The following is a 19,095-nucleotide window of genomic DNA, read 5'->3' on the forward strand; positions in this document are numbered from 1 at the left end:
TCAGATCTATGTTCAAGGTGTCCTTATCATTGTCCCAAATTAATCCTAATACCTTTAATGGTATATCTCTTTGATTCGATGGTGTCCGACATTCTATTTGGGTTTCCTTCCATCTTTGACTAAGGATAGCTGAATTCGAAGACCACTGCCGTAAGTTCATGTTTGCTTCACTCAGTATAAATTTAGAGTCTGTTGATAGAGATTCTGCTTCTTCAACAGTTGATGTCTCACTTATATCAAGTCATCAACATAAAGTTCTTTCAAAATAGAACATGCTTCACCGTGTGAATTTGCATATTTGTTTAAATGAAGTCGTATAGTTGCTGTCAAAATAAAAGGACTGCATTTCGCACCAAAGGGGACACGTGTCATTCATAAAATTCTGATATCACGACCATTGAAATCAAGTTCGGTTCCCCCCCTCATTTCTCCATAAAAACTGCAAAAACTTTCGATCCTCCTCTGCTATGCCAATCTCTAAAAATGCTCTCTGAATATCAGCACAAAACGCAATTGGGTGATAACGAAATCTTAAAATAATCCTGAGCAAATCTGGTTTAAGGTTGGGACCACTATCTAAACAATCATTCAACGACTGCCCATCTCTAACTTTCGACGATGCGTCATACACAATCCTAACTTTCATACTTTCTTTTGATTCGCCTACTACAGCATGATGAGGCATAAAATAACCAATTTTCCTATCACAATCTCCATGAAATGCAACTTGCTCAATAATACCATCCATTAACTGCTCATTAATTCTTTATAACGAAAATACAAATGTGGATCATGCCTAAATTTATTATTTAAGCTTATCAAACGTCTTTCTGCAACTTCATAATTACTGTTCAATGTGTTACAACCCTCCTTCCATAATAATTTAGTTTCATACCTCCTATTTTTAAACGTGGTATTTCTTTCAAACATATCCATTACATCTGCATCTGATCGCGAAATTTCCTTTTCCTGATTTATTCCTATAGACTCCAAATCCCATAAATTCCGAAGTCTTTCAAAATATGTTTGTTCCTTTACAGAGATATGGTTTACACAAGTCTTATCATAATTTCCATGATTATCCGGTCCCATTTCCTTACCTTGGATTACAAACTCAAACAAACTGTCAATAAATAACTAATCATTTCCCTAATCTTATGTTTCTTTCATATAAAATTTCTCAAATGTAATCTGAGCTGATCAACATGTGTATCTACTTCGTATTTCCAATGTCGACCAATTCTGTTCCCTTACTTAGAGCCGTGTTTCTGACCCACTTTGAAGGAACTTCTATGTGGTCATGCGTAATCGCATCAATTACCACTGCTTCTATGCGGAGTTTTTTTACTTGGGTTAGTTCTATTCCGCAAATCAAGCTGAACTATATTATACTGCTGTTTAGGTTTACGCTCGCTACCAAACCCATATATTTCAAACGTTTCACATCTGGTAGCCTTCAATCCTAACGAGTCTGCAGTTTTCCTTCTGATAAACGTTATGTTTCTCCCGCGGTCTATGAACACCCTAAAGATTTTGCTCTTTTTATTTGTTTTTACTATAGTGCTGAATGTTTGTAGTAAAACCAGGGACGAGGCTTCTGTGCTGTCGGTTTTGTTTACAGATTCCTTTTTACTTCCTCCGAAGCAATGCCATGACTCTACTGCAGATAAATTATTGTCTGTTTCTGTACTATCTGATTCGGCTGCATTATCTGTCGGTTCAGCCTTATCGCATATTAAATAATTGTGAGGTTTTTTTACATATTTTGCAAAGGTGGTCCTTTTTCCAGCAAAATTTTGAGGTATGTCTACGTTTCAGACAAATGTAACATCGCCCTTGTGATTTTAACGAATTTCTTTTTTCTGTTAATGGTAAAGGACATTTATGTGTTTCGTGAGATTTATCCTAACAAAAACTACATATTTCATTCGCTACGGCTGTTAAAGCACCTGCTGTTGGAATGCACGCTTTTGAAATGTTTCGTTTTGAGTCTACATAATTTTTCTGATAATTTTGACTCGTTCCTCTATTAGTAAAGGAAATTTCATTTCGCTTAAAGTTTTTTGAATCTGATAATAAAGAAGACACTTCTCTTATTTCTACCTCTTTTCTCAAAAACTCTACTAAGTGTTCTATATCAAATGATTCACGCGATTCGCGTTGTCTATTGTAATACAAATTTAGCTCTTCTGGAATTTTCTGTAGTATTACTGGGCAAAGTAAACTACTATAAGTTCCTGCTGCAACACCTAAAGACTTTAATGATCGAATTTGAATCTCAATCGTATCATACATCCTTCGCAATGCTTTAATGTTCGCGCATGTCTTAACGGAATCAATCAGCAACAGTTTATTCATGTGTGAGCTTACAATCAAATCTAGCCTTCCGAATCTTTCTTTTAACAACTTAATTGGGGAATCATAATTTTCGTTTCTTAACGAAAATCCCGAAACTGCTGATAAGGCAGTACCTCCCAAAAATGTTTTCAGATACGAAAACTTCTCAACCTTACTTAAGGAATTGTTATTATGAATAGCTACTTCGTAGGAATTCCAGAAATCCACCATGAGCTACAATCACCATAAAACTTCTCAATACTTAATTTCGGAAGCTTAACTACACTACTTTCGTTTCTTACTACGCATTGTTCCAACCTAACATTTTAATTAACCCGAATTTCATTTTGCGAAGCCCCGTTAAAAGCACTTTCTACATGCCTATCTAGTTTCGTTTTCCATGATATTCTTCACTCTCAGCAATTTCATTTTCTAACTCATCTATACCAATTATTGTTTCTATTTCACTATCTAAACGATTAAGATTCTTTATCTTTTCAATCAACTGATTTCTTTGATCATAAAGAACATCAAGTTTTTGTTCTTTACTGTAATTTTCACTTAAAGGTTTATTTATTGCGTCTTCAATTTTTGCCAAAAGAGCTGCCTAATGCAGTTTCGTTTCTGCCTTAACCTTTTAACTCGTTTCACCATGTTTACATAAACTACTTCTGTTCTCAAAACTAAATTTCAATTACATCAACTAAATAATCAAATCACCACTATAAATTCAAAACTTCCTATCACATACAAAATCATAACACTTCAAGAACTGAATCTAAAGGGACCTACCTCAATTCCATGGTCGCGAATCAGAAACTTCCAAAACAAAGAAAGGTTCACATTCCATCAGAAGGTTGAAATCATGTCCGGCGTTCACCAACAAATTTGTGATATCTTCATTCTGAAGTGTTGAGTCATTTAATTCACAGTAGTTGTCTTTTGATTATTTATTGAAAACAATAACAACATGATTGAAACAAATATGAAATATCATATGCGGCATAGTGCCGGATCTATACATGTTAGCACATCCTCGTTCCTGTGTGTTCTAACAATATTTTCCCCCCGCCGCGGTAAAAGCAAACATCAGTTTATTCCTTTACGGAACTTTAGTTCGAACATGCACAATATGATAAGCATCTCCTCTTAGAGAAGATTTTAAGTACTGTAATTTGACTGCATCTGTTAAATTAGGATTTGAATCAACACTGGCTAAAAAGATATCTTTAAATGAAAGCCACTCATGTAAGTTACCCGAAATCATTGGCAAATTAATTTTGGGTAATTTAACATTGTTCTCAGTATTCGTGGATTTTATTTCTTTGGATTTAATTTCTTTGGAAAGTTTAGCTAATTTACGATTTAATTCGACTTCTACATCTAAGAGAATATCGTCAATCTCTTCTTTCTCTTTTACATAAGCATCAATACTTTCTTCCGTACATAACCCGAACCAAGAATCGAAATTAGAGTTTATATCTGTCTCAGAAACTTTAAATTTATTCTTTAGTACTTCCAAGTCACTTCCTTGGACATTTTCATCCGCAATATTTTGCTTTAACTTTGTTAACTGTATTTTCAATGTACGTTTTTTCGCTAATATCTCCTTCAGTGACATTTTAATTAGCAAAAGTCAATAAACAAATAAAGAGCTTCAAAAAAGTACAATGAGCTTCAAAGAGGAGGAGGGTACTTACCCTTTTGTTTCTACAGAACTTCAATCTGGAAGTATCCTTTGTAATTCTTCGTTTCACAAAATCGAAAGTAAATTCACAGTCTCATAAACTTCATTAGCTGCTCCGGCTTGACGGACCACAATACTTGAATTGACTTATTCTATTTCCCGTCGATAGCTATATATCATAATAAAATAACACCACACACATTACACAGTTTCAATACATTTATTTTCCATAGCGACTCTCTGGCGCTAGGTTTCACCTTAAAGCGCAACTTCCAATGTACCACAAAAATCAAGTTTTTCACAGAATACATTTCAGTACCAATTTCGGCGGCGCATGCGCCTTTAGCCAAGATTCCGCTCTGGTGCCAAGCATTTCACAGCTAATACAAAACGGAATAAAAGTCTAATTTCGGTTTCTCCATTTTTTGTTGAAAGAGCCGTTGGAATGCAGTACAAAGTCTGAGATCCAGACTCGTCGGGACTTCTGTCATTCAGGATTTGGGATTTTTTCAGATATTAGATCATCAGTTTAAATCTAGTAATATGACAAGAAATTATAAAATTAAAAATATGAAACTGTGATGTATGAAATAATGAACATTTAGGATCTAAAGGGTATCATAATTTACACACACACACACACATAAAAAAAGAAGCTTAATGCTTGTTTGTTTACTTTATTAAACATTTCTTTCAATGTAAGTTATTTAAGATGCTTCATTTTTTGTGCTAATATTTTCTCTTTAATTCTGCAGACAGGCATGATTTCTTTTCAGTTATTAAGTTCCATTGTTCAAGTCCTGTAATTGCTGTGCCGAGAATTCAGCTAACTTTTCAATTGAAATTCTTTCATTTTCAATAACCTTTGTGTCGCTGTCTTCACTGTTGATAGCGCTATTTTCTGGATATAGAATCATATTACAAATTTTGCCGTCCGTTAATTGATTGATGATTGGGGCATTGTCATCGCATCGAAAAACTTGTGTTACATCATCCTCATTTATTATCGCCTCTCCACATTTCTTTACAAAATCCATTAATTGGAAAATTTCACCTTTGGTGTGCGATATCTGAAAACTTTCAGATTCCGGTCTATTGTTTTTGTCATCTTCTCCATGAAATATGGTAGCTGACCATAAATTATGCCAAGCATGCGGAGACACGTCCTCCCACGATCTTACTATGCTTCACACAACAGATTTTATTCTAAAACATTTCAAAAATTCTTGAATAGCCTTGCCATTGTTCAAGAAATTTAACATGGGATTTAAAAAAATGCTACTTTATATCTGCATTTCCGCGCTCGCACTATTCCAATATCTGTAGGCTGAATGATGAACGTACAATTTGGAGGAAAGAATAACACGGCTACATATCTTTCACTAAAACTTTAAGCGAAGTATCAGCCAAACAGTTGTCTACAACCAGGACAATTTTTTCATCATCAGGTAAACCAACGAAATTCAAATGTTGCCGAGCCTTGGGTATAAAATGATTTTCAAACCAATCATTCATTAATGCGCAAGTCATCCATGCTGTTTTAATTTCATAAAATATAACAGGGAAAATCGTTACTCCTTTAAATGCTCGAGGTTGTGTATTTGTTACGATTAAGAAAGGTTTGCGAATCTGTTTTCCTGCAACATTTGTGCATGCTAAAATTGCTAGTCTCACTTTGGTATCTTTGACACTAGTTGGAGCCTTTTCTGTAGAGATTGCCAAGGTATTTTGCAGTACATATTGCCAGAAAAGACCAGTTTCATCAGTGTTGTAAATTTGTTCTGTCGATAATTTTTCACTAGTAAGAAGTTCATTGAATTCATCTGCAAGTAGTTCAGTATCAGCTGAAGCTTTCTCGCCTGAAATTTTTAATTGCCTTATACCATGGCGATTTTTAAATTTGGTTAACCAATCTGTCGAATATGTGCACTCAGTTTTTAAGATCACTTCCTGAAATATTTTGACTTGAGCCATTACCATTGGACCCGTCAATGACACACCCTCGCTGTGATGCTGTCTGACCCATTCAATCATCACTTTGTCATGTTTGGCACGTTTAGTATAACGAACAATTTTTCTGTTATTCATTACGAGTGGGATGTCGGAATCCATCAAAAATTCAAAACGTTCTTTTTTCTTATGTCATATACAGTTGACTGTCCGTTGCCATACTTATCACATAATTTTGAGACAGATATGCCTTTATCCATTTATCCAGAAGTTCCCCCCTTCTTTTGTAAGTGCTTCTTAAGTGAGGTTTTTCTGAGAATTGTAGTTTTTATTTTTTTGAATTTCTATGCTCTTTTCACATACATCTTAAGGTTTGTTTTTACATTGTAGTTCAGTCAAAAGCTGTTGTATTTCCAGTGTTGTGCATAGCTGAAAAAAATGTGATTTTGAATATGAAATAACCTCAGGTAATTGTAAATGCAATTCAGCAGCTCAGAAGCACATATTCTGATACTAGCTGCATAGTACTTTTTGCCTTAAATGCAAGTTGAAGTTATTTCTGTTATGGCAGTTCTTTCCAAAAATCATATAAAATCATAAGAAAGCTCATGTATTGCTGATATTTCAGTAGAATTTGCCTTATTCCAGATAAAATGCAAATTAACAGCTGAATTTTGTTGTACTATCATACGATACAGGCCAGTGCCTACAGTATAGTGGTGAGGTGTCACCCTCCTTTATTCTGTATTAGCAGACCTAAAAACATTCATTGTTGCCCTTATGCACTATAGAATGATGCTATCCAACTAACACTCTTGATAGTATTCCCTGTAACTTTGACTGCTGTTACAGGTGCATCAGTTATCTAGGCACCCAGTATTTATTCTCTTTGAAAATATTTTAAATTGGTCATTTTGCTTTCAGCTTGAACCAGATTTTACAAACTTTCACAAAAGCCTTCTGTGGTATACCCATTATTTGTACAATCTAAAACAATATGGTGTATGCATTATTTATACAGCCTCTGTCTTATCCAAGTGAAACATGTCTATTATCTTCTCAATTTGTGGATTTTTTTTTTTTTTAGTTACATTTGCCGAGTCGAGAGTGAAATGTATGACCTGCAAGTAAAGTACATATTTCTCCAAAAACATGTTGAATCTTTTGTCAAGCAAATAGAGAGTTTCCGTCAAGTACATCTAGCTCCAGAAAGGTATCTCAAATCTCTGGCAGAAGTCTGCCGAAGAAAAGCGTTTTCTGCAAATTATATGAAGGTCTGAATTGTTTCCTCATTTCTGGATTTAAGTTACTTATGCTTATGTTTAATTTGATTTACGAATTATTTGTTAATGTTTTATATTACTGGTTAATGATATATGCCTTTAGAAAGCTACACATAATGTATTTATGCCTATAAATTTTATTTTTAAATAAATATAATTAATCATTAAGTACACTGATGTTCAAAACTAACAATTCATTTTAAAATAAAAAGCTGAAATATCTGTTGGGGGCAGAAATTTTAAAAGTACATGCAGTTCTGAATGACAATTTGTAAACACTCAAATTCATTTGATATAAAAATGATGGAAGCTAGCAGTTTGTTAAGGAGAAAAAGAAATGATATTTTTTACCAGTACATTTTTAATATCAAGTGGTGATTATCATCAGAGAAATGAGAGTGTGATAAGATTATTTTTCGCATGCAATGTAGCTGAAATTACCAATCTTGGATTAGCTACAGGTCAAGTAATATGTTTGTTGAACAGCACTTAAGTCGCTGTAACATGCATATTAATAAAAAGTAAAATGCATATCAGGGAAACAGCTCTAACAAATTAGTTAACATTGCTAAAACAATTAGCCAATGCTGGTAATATTGCTAAAGAAGCAAGCCAAAGTTGCCTAAGAGTAATAGCTTCTTGTCAAAATTAAAGTGGCATAGGTGTACCTTGCTGTAAGCAGATGACAGGCAGTCAGCATTACTTTGAGCTTAGCTGTAGGTGGAATGGTGGTATCAGAAACAAACTGCAAATTTTCAATAAAGAAAGAAAGCTATATGCTTGGCTGCAAATACTTTGTATCCGTTCTCCTCATTTCACAGGATATCTTTCACGATAACATGAACATTATTCCTGGATGCAATAGCAATGTGTGTTTTTATCAGCAATTTTTTAATGATATATTAAAATAAAAGGTTAAGATAATATTTTTTAAGAGATTTTAGTTACTGACAACAAAATAGAAGCTTTTTTTTGGGGGGGAATGAAAATGCATTACTTGTGTGCCTGTCTAATATCAGATGTAAATCTGATGATATGTCAGAGTTGCCAACTCTTCTCATTTATTACCTTACTCCTTCCAACCTGACCTTCTCATATTCTTAAAATTTCTCATGAATTTTTTGGAGCTTTTATGTACTTAATATTCGAAATAAAAAAAAGTGATTTTTGCCATCTGAAAGCACTTGGTTTTCTTTAGATTATGTATGAAAGAAAACCAAAGTTATTTCATCAGTGAGATATGGCATGCTTCTGCTTTGTGAGAGTCCAAAAACATTCTCTTTAAGTTTTCCAATGAGCATTAAGCTCTGCTGAAGGTGAACTGGCATATATTAGCCAATGAGCACAAAGCAAGATTGAGGTTGTTATTTCGTTCATCTCGCTAGTGACTGCTGTGATTTTCATGTGCTTTCAGAGAAGCAGTTTAAGAAATTGCAATTTTTGTCTTAGTTATGTCTGTGAAAAAGGTAAAATAGTCATGTACTTCTCAAAAATTCTACACACATGATTTTTCTTCTATATTTCGCACAGAAAATGTAAGACATTTGTGATGTGTACTGTTTCTTATTGCGATTTTTCAATTTTGCACAGTGAAAGGGCCGATATTTTTAAAGTTGTGTGTACAGAAGTACAAAATGAGTTGTATTGGAAAGAATTTTTTTTTTTTTTTTTTTTCTGTGGAAACAAAGGACCAAAAAGTTATTAATGTAGAATGCCTGTTCTCTGTCTTTTTACCTGAGCACAACCTGCCACTGAATGTATTGGATCATACTGTAGCTTTATTTAGAAAAATAATTTTTGGTCATGAAATCGCTAAGAAATACTCAAGTGCAAGGATAAAAAGGGGCTGCAATTTTTGAAGAAATGTGTATGAAAAATAAATCTTTAGTTACTGATAGCATTAAAACAGTTTCATTCTGCCTCTCAATGGATGGAAGCAATAATACCGATGCAAAACTGTACAATTGTTGTTTCTTTTTAGTCTTCAGAAATTTAGTGTAGTTTACTTTACCCAGTTCTTTTGGATAATTGCTTACTATTTAGTGCCGACAGTGCGCCGGGAATGGTAGGCTTGAAGACTGATGTTGCAGGCAGCTTAAAGAAAGAAAATTCAGATTTTGCAAATTATGAAGTGCAACTGTTGCCTCTTAAATTTAGCAAATGAAAAAAAAAAAAAAAAAAAAAAAAAAAGGCAGTTTCTTTACTAATAAGTGTGGTGGCACACATTGTTGATATTTATTATTATCTTAATTCAAAATGAAAAGGAAAATTAAAACAAATCCAACGACTGTATAATGCTCAAATAATAAAATTTTGAAACGTGGGCACATGCTGGTTATGTTTAGAGAAATGTTGATCTAGAATCCTCGACCAGCCACTTCTTTCATTTTTTAAGAAAGGAGTAAATGTTTCTATAGTCAAGATAAAAGGCTCTCTTGAAAGTTATAAAGTACTTTAAAAAGTAAGTGAAGATTCAGTTACTACTTCCACTGTTTACAATAGGTGTGGAAAATATCGTAATTTCAGCACTTGTGAGGAATTTAATTGGCAATTCTCAAAATAATGCTACAAAATATAGGTGTAAAGCTTTCCCAAAATAAAAAGATTGCTCAACAGGAGACACTTTTTTTTATTAAGTTTATCTTGTGAAGAACAAATATTTGTGTTTTTGCCTTTAGACTGTAACAAAGCTCTTTGTTTTTTCATACGCTCCAATTTGCTATCATTCGATGTTCTTAACACAATTCTACATGCAGAATTCCATTAATTCGTGTTTTGCTATCAATTATTATTGATCTGGTGAAAGTTATTTAATGATTAATGAAGCTGATTAAAGTATTTTTTTATTAAAAGGTATAAATAATATTAATAAAAAATTAACATTTAAGTATTTTTTATTATTTGCATTAGTCTATTATTAGTAACTGAACTTTCAGGTATTAATTTTTTATTATTTAAAGTTAATTGGTTATTAAGAAATATATTTTCTTTCTGTGTATATTTATTATTTCTTAAAAAGAAAATCTGGTTTTTCAGTGTCGATTAGCAAGTGTGATAAGTGTTCTAAGTCAAAACGCATAATGCATGGTCCAAGAAATATTTTCTAAAGCTATCTTCTCAAAAATCTAAAATAGGTCATTAATTAGTTAAATTTTTATATGCTACAAATATATCATTTTGTAGTGTAGAAAACACCAATTTCATAAAAGATACTCTCTCTATCTAAAGTGATTTAAATGGTAAATTATTAAATGGTATATATGAAGGATAAACAGAGAAATGTATTTATGTTTTACTTAATCAAACAGTATGTATGATGCTAGACTATCGGTCTAATATCCAGAATGAACCAAAAATTTTGCATATGTATTTACAATGGAGTTAGTTTAACTAAGTACAAAGTTTAAGATCTGGAATGATTTAATATCCATACCTTCAGATTGCTAGCCGAAAATAAATAAATAATTAAAATAATAAGAAGAAATCCCTCAGAAAATCTAGTATTGCAGAATGTAAAACTCAGCTGAAGGAAGCAGATGTACCCCAAATGCATTTTTTCTGTGATTCTGACTAAGATTTGTGCATGTCACTTTCAAACACTGTTATAGTTGCACTCTAGTAGTATATTGATTAATATTGTGTTGATGTTGGTGAGATTACACTTTTGGGGGATTGAGTGGTTAGAAGGGGAATAGGGCTGGGGCATTCATTGCATTTTCCTCACCCACTGCAGTCTTTGTGGGTCTTAAATTGTGCTACCCATCATCTACCAAATTCTAAAAATTTTGCTGCTCCTAAATTCTAAAAAATTTGTCTTTCCTAATTTTTGCTGTTTGGTGCTCTTCTAAATTTTAAAACATTTGCCTCATAGTATGGCTGGATCAGCTCTGGTGCTGGCCTTGTTGGGTGGGGCTAGATTCTTCTATCTGACTTAAATGATAAATAAAGCCCCAATGTTGCCATGTCTTCATGTCATCTTCCTGATCTAAAATGGAGAAATTTCCAAAATCCAGAATCAGTAAAGTCCCAGTGATTCTGGATCTCAGATTTTGTGCTATACAGTCAAAAGTTGTTAATCCGGACTCGTCAGGACTTCGGCGATTCCGGATTATCGATTTTTCCGGATTATAAATCATCAATTTAAATCTAGTAAGATGGCATGCAGAAATTATAAAATTAAAAATATGAAACCGTAATTTATGAAATAAAGAACAATTATGATCAAATTTCAAAAATCGTATTTACAAAATTTACAAAAAAAAAAAAAAAAAAAAAAAAAAAAGCTTAATATTTATTTGTTTACTTTATTAAACATTTCTTTCAATGTAAGTTGTTTAAGTTGCTTCATTTTATATGATAATACTTTCTCTTTAATTCTATAAACAGACATAATTTCTTGTTCAGTTACAAAGTTCCGCTGTTCAAGTCCTATAATTGTTGTGTTGAGAATACCGACTAATTTGTCAGTCGAAATATTTTCATTTTCAATAACCTCTGTGTCACTTTCTTCACTATCGGAAGCGAATTATAATGACGAGGAATTTAATTTAAATCATATCAAAAACAGAGTACATCGAGATGAAATACTACATTTAGTAAAGAATTATAAACCAAATAAAATAAAAACATCTGCCCTGAAGATAAGGATAGTGCTGACAGATCAACTTCCAATTCATTGCGCGCCGCGGCATTCCCCCCCTTTTTTTATCCTGCGCATTTGGAAAGAGCCGTGATCATTTTCTAAACAAATTCAGATAATCTGTGCACGTTTATATTTGATGGGCTTTATCTTAACAGAAGTAGTCAGTCACCACCATTGTAAAGGAATCAAAGTTAGTGAAGTCGTCAATTTAATATGAGATAGCTTTGCTCTTTGTTCTGTTATCTATGACGGATTAATTACTACATCATTCTAGGGATATACTCTTGTTGGGCTTCTGCTGAAATTCTTCAAATTCTGAATTTTTGTAGATGTTAATGCTAAGCAGTCTGAGTTTATCTGGTCCAGGATTGCTTTGAAAATGATGCTATGTGTCCAGGCTTTAACCCTAATGAGCATGAGAATTGCTCTTCAATTGGCAGTATGCTGATCATAAGTTAAAATTTAGTATTGTGAAAAAGTGATATTTATTACTACAAATACGTCTCACTGACCTCACCTGTGACATAATAGAGTTAGCTGGATCTAAGCATTTGTTAGATATGCTATTTGTGTCTGTTATTCAATTTTATAAACCATTGTATCAGTTAAGTAATTTTAAATGATAAAGTTGTTTTTAAGAACAATTCTATTGATAAGTGTTGCTGAGATCAGTGTAAAAATTATAATTCCATTACCTGCGAAGTAATTGAAATATATATATTTTTGACATATACATATTAGCCAGGTGCAAAATTATTTCGTAATGCTCCTTTATTTTATAAATTAAGTACCTTAAATAGTTTTATTTCTGCCTTTGTATCAAATAAGGTAATATAAAACTATTTCTTGTTTCCAATTCATAATAAACTTGATCTTTTTAAAAAAATTTATTTCATTTAAAAAAAAAAAAAATTATATATATTTAAAGAAAAAGAGATCCTCGTGCACCACGAAGTATCACACACAAATCATAAGTAAGAAAGGCAAAATTGTAAGTAATATCATCAGCTTTCAACAATACAGTGAAATCATACACAAAGATAAAAAAAGACAAGTAAATACAAAAGTATAAAAATGTATAAAGAAATAATTTACAATGTTTAAAATAAAAGTCAACAAAATCGTTGAAAGCTCGGTAGGACGAAGCTGAAGATACAAAATCATAACATTTCGGCGGCCAATGAATTCCAACTAATTTTAATCTACATTTCAATAGATTTCTTGCTTTATCAAGCAATGGGCAGTCAAAAAGTAGGTGGAAAACACTTTGCTGAACGCTAAGATTGCAATAACACAAATTGGAAGATGTCAGCTTAAATCGTTCAAGATAAACATTAAACTTACCATGTCCAGACAAAAATTGCGTAACTTTAAAATTGAGCAACAAGTCCTTACTTTTCAGTCTTTCAAAAATAGTTGGGAAGAATGTTTTTGTAACAGATCCCACATCAGAAGAGATATAGTCACAGTTCAATCATTTCAGCTTTGAATGTTTTTTTAAAATAAGATTTTGGAATATTTACATCAACATTAATATCATTTTTAGCAAGCCAATCAGCTCTCTCGTTTCCATAATTACCCGAACGACCACGGACAAATGTAAAAAACACTGAAATACCCTTCTCGATATCTCTTAGAGACTACTATTTATTAACAATAATATCATTACATAAAGAGGTATTTTTAAGGGATTCCAGGGAAGAGAGTGAATCTGTACAGATTAGTAGCTGGAACCACGTCCATTATGGCTAATTATCCACTAATTGCAAAATTAATACACAGAAGCTCAGAAATATATACAGTACATTCATTTCTAATGCGAAATTGGTGACACTCAATTTCAATATCATCTTCAAAAATAACATAAGCAAAACCAACTTTATCATCAATCCTACTACCATCTGTATACAACACAAATGAGAATGAATTTACATCAGTGTCCATACTATCCTGAATCTGTACTGGTTGTCTTACAGAAGGATGTGGAAGAACAGATAGGGGCAAAAAACGATCAAAATGAGAATTGGAGTAGTTTTCAAGACTATTCTTGTAATCTATAAAGGTCAAAATAAACAAATCCAGGTGTAGAAATCCGGCAAGAGAGAAAACAGCATTGTAACTAATAGTTTGGTAACCCCTTATAACTCGCAGCAAAATTCATCTTTGAACTCGAAGCAGACGTTTAGAGTTCATTTTCTTTTTTAGAGACAATCTCCAAGCTCTACATCCATATGAAATAAAGGGTACAATGCCTTGTTTATAAATAATTGCGCTAACATTCGATTTAACACCAAAACTATAACATGCAATGCGATTCAGCCCACGCTGAAGTCTCTCACATTTATTAGGAAATGTGCTTTTTCCAGTTTAATTTGCTGTCCAACAAAACACCTAAATATTTAGTTTCATTCACCCTCTCAAGGGGATTGTCATTCAAAATTAATTGATATCCTTCATAAGTAGTATTTTTTCTATCAATAAACGTGGTCTTGTATTTTGCATGGTTAAAGTTTAACTTAAAATTTATTGACCAATGATAAATGAAATCTAAAACATCTTGGGCAAGATGAAAAGCTTTTTGCATTTCTTTTCCTTGAATACAAATCAACAAATCATCTGTAAAGGCAATGACTTCACAACTGAAGAGATCATTCATAATAATATTCCAAAGCTTGGGACCAGAAACAGAGCCTTGTGGACATCCTCTCTGAGGTCGATGAACACTTGAGGTGCCACCCAAAAAAGTTCGACCGTCCTGTCTTTCAGCAAATCAGAAACAACATTAAACACATTATGAGGTATTTTCATTTCTTTTAGTAAATTAAGAATAGCAGGCCACCATGCATTATCGAAAGCTCCTTCAATATCAAGAAAAATTAAAATAGTGTACAAACCTCTCGTCTTGCCCCTCTGTACAATGTTGCTAAGACGCAGAAGTGCATCGAAGTATCTTATAGTTTCATTGGGAATAGAAATCCCTGCAAGGAGCCCTGCCAAGCCTTAAATTACGAATTACATCATCAACCTTGGCCAGCAAAAAAGGAGGATCAATCTGAGACGCATAATTACTGCGAGCAGATGAGCGCCACTGAGTATGAAAGTCATTTTTCATTGGGTTGGTGGCTATTTAGTTTGTTGTAAGTATTGCATATCTGGTTAATATACAAGTACAATATTTTTAAGACCAAACCATTAAGTTGTAGACATATGTTATTTTTAATTTGTATTTCTAGGTATTAAGTTTAAAATTTATTATCTAAAATGTTTCTTTATATTTCATTACTTTTGAATGTTTCATGTGCATATGCTTAGTAAGAATGGTTAATTACTCCAATGCAGAATGTGTATAGTTTTTTGATCTTATTGCAAATATAAAATGTGTATTAACATGTAGTTAGCTATTTGATTTGTAGTATATTATTGCTGAAAGAACAGTTCATATAATAAGCAGTGCTGATATGCTTCAGTGTGTGCACTTTTTATGATGTTAGGAGGTGTTGATCTGCTTAGTCTCAATTTTTGCTACAGTACTTTTTGTGTAAAATATTTGTGCTGGTATGCAGCACAATGCAAAAAACTTATGGGTACTTGCATTTCTGCATATTTCCCTTGAGTATAACTTTTAAAAAAATCATGAGGTTTTGATTTTTAAAATGTGTACTAAGTATTTTGCAAAATTTTCCTTTAATGATGTGCTATGTATTGTGTAGAATGATTTTTCCCATTCTTTTTAATGGATTCAAATTACAAAATAGGCATGTGTTATACGATTTTTGTACCAAATTGTATGTAGCATGTTTTCAAGTTTTGTTACTGAGAAATTTCATTTAGCTTTCAGGAATTAATAACTTAAGTTAACAAGAATTAAATTTATATATTGTTATTATTCATTTGCGGAATTTGGTTTTTTATAGACAATTGTATCTTTTAATCTTTTGATAAATCAGGTGCAAAAGTAATTTTTGCAAAGGGAATTACTTATAATGCTATGGTTAGATATATGTTTTTTCATAAAGGAATATTATCAAGTGCCTTTTGAATGAATGACCATCAACAAATCTGAGTAGCCATTAATACTGATTAGTCTAACGTGTTTTAAGACCAGCTTGGTGAAAATGTGCTTAATTTGAGGAGGTAAACTCATTAAAAGTGATGTCAATTCCAAGTAAAATAATTTTTTTTGACTGATTTGTATTTTACAGAATTAGATTTAGGCTGGATCAACATTTCTTTTATTCTGGAAAGGCCAATAAAATGATATTTAGAAACTAGATTATAAAAAAGTGTGCACATATGTTGTAGTTATGCATTATTATTATTATTTATTTATTTAAATTATATTTATTTATTTTATGTATTATTTATTTATATTATTGATTTAAAATTATTATTATTTAAAATAATTATTTAAATTTGAGTTAACACACCATATAATGATTATTGGAAATGCAGATGTATGAATATTACGCTGATTCTTGTTGCCTTATTATCTCCAATAATTATTTATTTAGTTCAGAATATCAGTACCTCAAATTATTTTAAATTTATCTAAAGAATAACCAATGAATATAATGTATCCTTGAAGTTATTATGATCAGAATGGGGACAATAATAACCTTTGCCTGAAATGTATCTTATCTACATTTTCCATTTCTTTGTGTGTTGGGGGAGGCGTGAGATGTATTTAGGTACTACAGTATTTTTAAATGTTCAACATCTATTTATTGGATTTTTCATTTCATTTCTCATAAAAGACAATAAATAATTGTACATGTTTATTACTAAACATTTGTTCATGTTATAAATTAATGTAATATTTTATGTATTTAAATGTCAGTTTTATATAGTACCAGTAGTTTATTCAACTTTATCTATGATCTTATGTTTATTTTGATTTCATTAGTGGGCAACTGAGCTATCAGCTGAAGCTTTCAAAACCTATGATAAAGAAGTTTCCTTGCGAAAGAGCTTTAACAGTGAAGAGTCAAAAAACATGGTAGACAATTTGTTTCCTGGAATGGATGATCTGCCTCCACCATTTGCTGTATGTCACTTGATTACTTTTTCCCCTTATTTGCCATTAAGAATTATTTCTGAATTGTTTCAGTTATTTTTTAATAAAAGCCTGTACTTCATTCTGATAATGTGGATCAGCAGCCAGAAAACATCAGAGGAGAAAAAATTAATAAGTGATTTTTGTAGACTCTTGCTTGCTAATTTTAAACAATTTATTTTTTCTCAAATTTAATTATTTTTTCCTTGTCATTTGATATTTTAAGTTCAAATATGTTTCTGAACAGGCACTTGCTATTTTTATTATTCTTCATAAGCATTTTGCTTAAACTGCAAATTTTACTGTTAATATTTTTATTGAATTGAGTATATTTATTAGTACTTAATTATAATTATGCAATGCTTATTCAGCATATTTTGTTTGTTGCATGTAGTATGATTTATTATTATTATTATTACTATTATCACTGAGCTTCCCAGGAGCTGTTTATTGTTCATAATCTAAAGAAATGGTAGCTTTAGATACACATTTTATCTATGATTTTAGGAACCTTTCTAATCATCCTATTAGCTCTCATAATCCTGTTTCCCCCCCATAAACCCCCTTTCCCCCAAAAAAGAGTCGCTCTGGGGAAAGCTTTGAAGAAATGATTTATGAGCATGCAAAGAAGTTTTGCAAGGCATTACTTTATCATGCTTGTAGTACTATAGAGTTCAACATTATGTGAAATATGCTTGAAAAACTAGAAACAGGTATGAATCAGCAGGAAATGGTATTCTGAATTTTCCATTAGTTTCTCTTATTAAATTTGGTTGTAGAACTCTTCTATATTTTGTACAACCTAACATAGCTCCTTAAAAATATTTTAAACATGGTGTATAGGATGGGGGACTTGCAGTTGGTGAATAATTTTCCTGTTTCAAGCTCAGATATGTTTTCTTAGATAGGATTACTAAAAAAATGTAAATTTTACACATTTTGTCTTTCATGTCCCATTAATAAGTGGAAATGTCCCAGACACTAGCTTTCGAGGTAAAAAAAAAAAGTGTTACTGATAATTGCATTAGAATTTTTAACCAAATAATGAAACACAATGGATTTATGTGTCAGAAATTTCAAATTTCTGTGTAATGCTCAACATTTTAAATAGCTAGTGATGTGAGGCCTATTGCCACCTTAGAGCTATATCCTTGGATGGATTTCGTTATAATTATCTCATGCATTTGAAATTGTTTCATCAAAATATGACAGAATGGTCCATAGAAAAGAAAGTAATGACTTTTTTAACAGGTTGTCCTGCCTCAAGTCTTCCAAGCATATTGTTATTAAGAATTTTAATGACAGTTTCATTGGTCAATCTTTGCATGCAGTCATGAATCACATATGCCTAGGAACAGATTATGAAAGTTAGTTGATTGTAACAACTTATGAAAAACAGTTTGTAATGTTGGGAAACTAAGATTCTCTTATTTTTGTCTTCCGCTGTACTGTAAATTCATGTTTATTTCATGAAGGCTGATCAGCTACTGTCAGAATTCATTCTAAATTATTTCATAAATATTTAATTACTCTACAGTCTGGAGATTGGAAGCTGTGGTAATATGGGAAATTCATTGTTATTTTTCTCTAAACCAGAAGTGTCCAACCTTTTGGCTTCCATGAGCTACACTGGAAGAAGACGAGATATTCTGGACCATACAAATCAGTGACAACTCATGATCTCCAAAATAATTAAATTACTCAATTGCATTAGTTTTATTGAAAACTTTTAGATTTGCTGAGATTTGACCATTGAAAGAAATTTTTGAATTTCTCATTTAGGAGAGAAATATGCAGTAGTGACCACATTAGTTCAAATTTGCTGAGTGTTTACTATATATAAGAAAATGCATATATAAAAAAAACTCTAAATGAATCAGTGATTCACTTGATTCAGATGACCAGCTGCCACTGCCTAAGACTGATGAACAAAAAATGTATAAAAACATATTTAAATAAATTAAACTTTATTAATTTGTGTTTTTTAATATAATGATAACAGCATAAAAGTTTTTCTGTTTTATAACAGGAACATAGATATGTATAAACAGAAGAAATATATCAAAATGAAGATAATTACATCGCACACTTTTAAAGAAGATTTAAAACCACCTTTCCACTCAAAATGCATTTTTTTTTTTGC

At 31.8% G+C, this 19,095-nt stretch overlaps 1 protein-coding gene across 2 annotated transcripts in view; it reads left to right on the forward strand.

Annotated features, from left to right (window-relative positions):
• Positions 1-19,095, forward strand: part of Atg17 (autophagy-related 17) — a 160,588-nt gene that overhangs the window by 49,296 nt on the left and 92,197 nt on the right. For both annotated transcript variants that reach the window (XM_035372965.2, XM_035372966.2), the window contains exons 11-12: positions 7,062-7,248; positions 16,803-16,943. In XM_035372965.2, coding sequence (XP_035228856.2) covers positions 7,062-7,248; positions 16,803-16,943 — 328 coding nt within the window. The remainder of the gene's footprint in view (positions 1-7,061; positions 7,249-16,802; positions 16,944-19,095) is intronic.

The sequence above is a fragment of the Stegodyphus dumicola genome, chromosome 1, assembly GCF_044657685.1.
Source record: "Stegodyphus dumicola isolate Sdum_Otavi_A_Nest chromosome 1, ASM4465768v1".
Lineage (NCBI taxonomy): Eukaryota > Metazoa > Arthropoda > Arachnida > Araneae > Eresidae > Stegodyphus > Stegodyphus dumicola.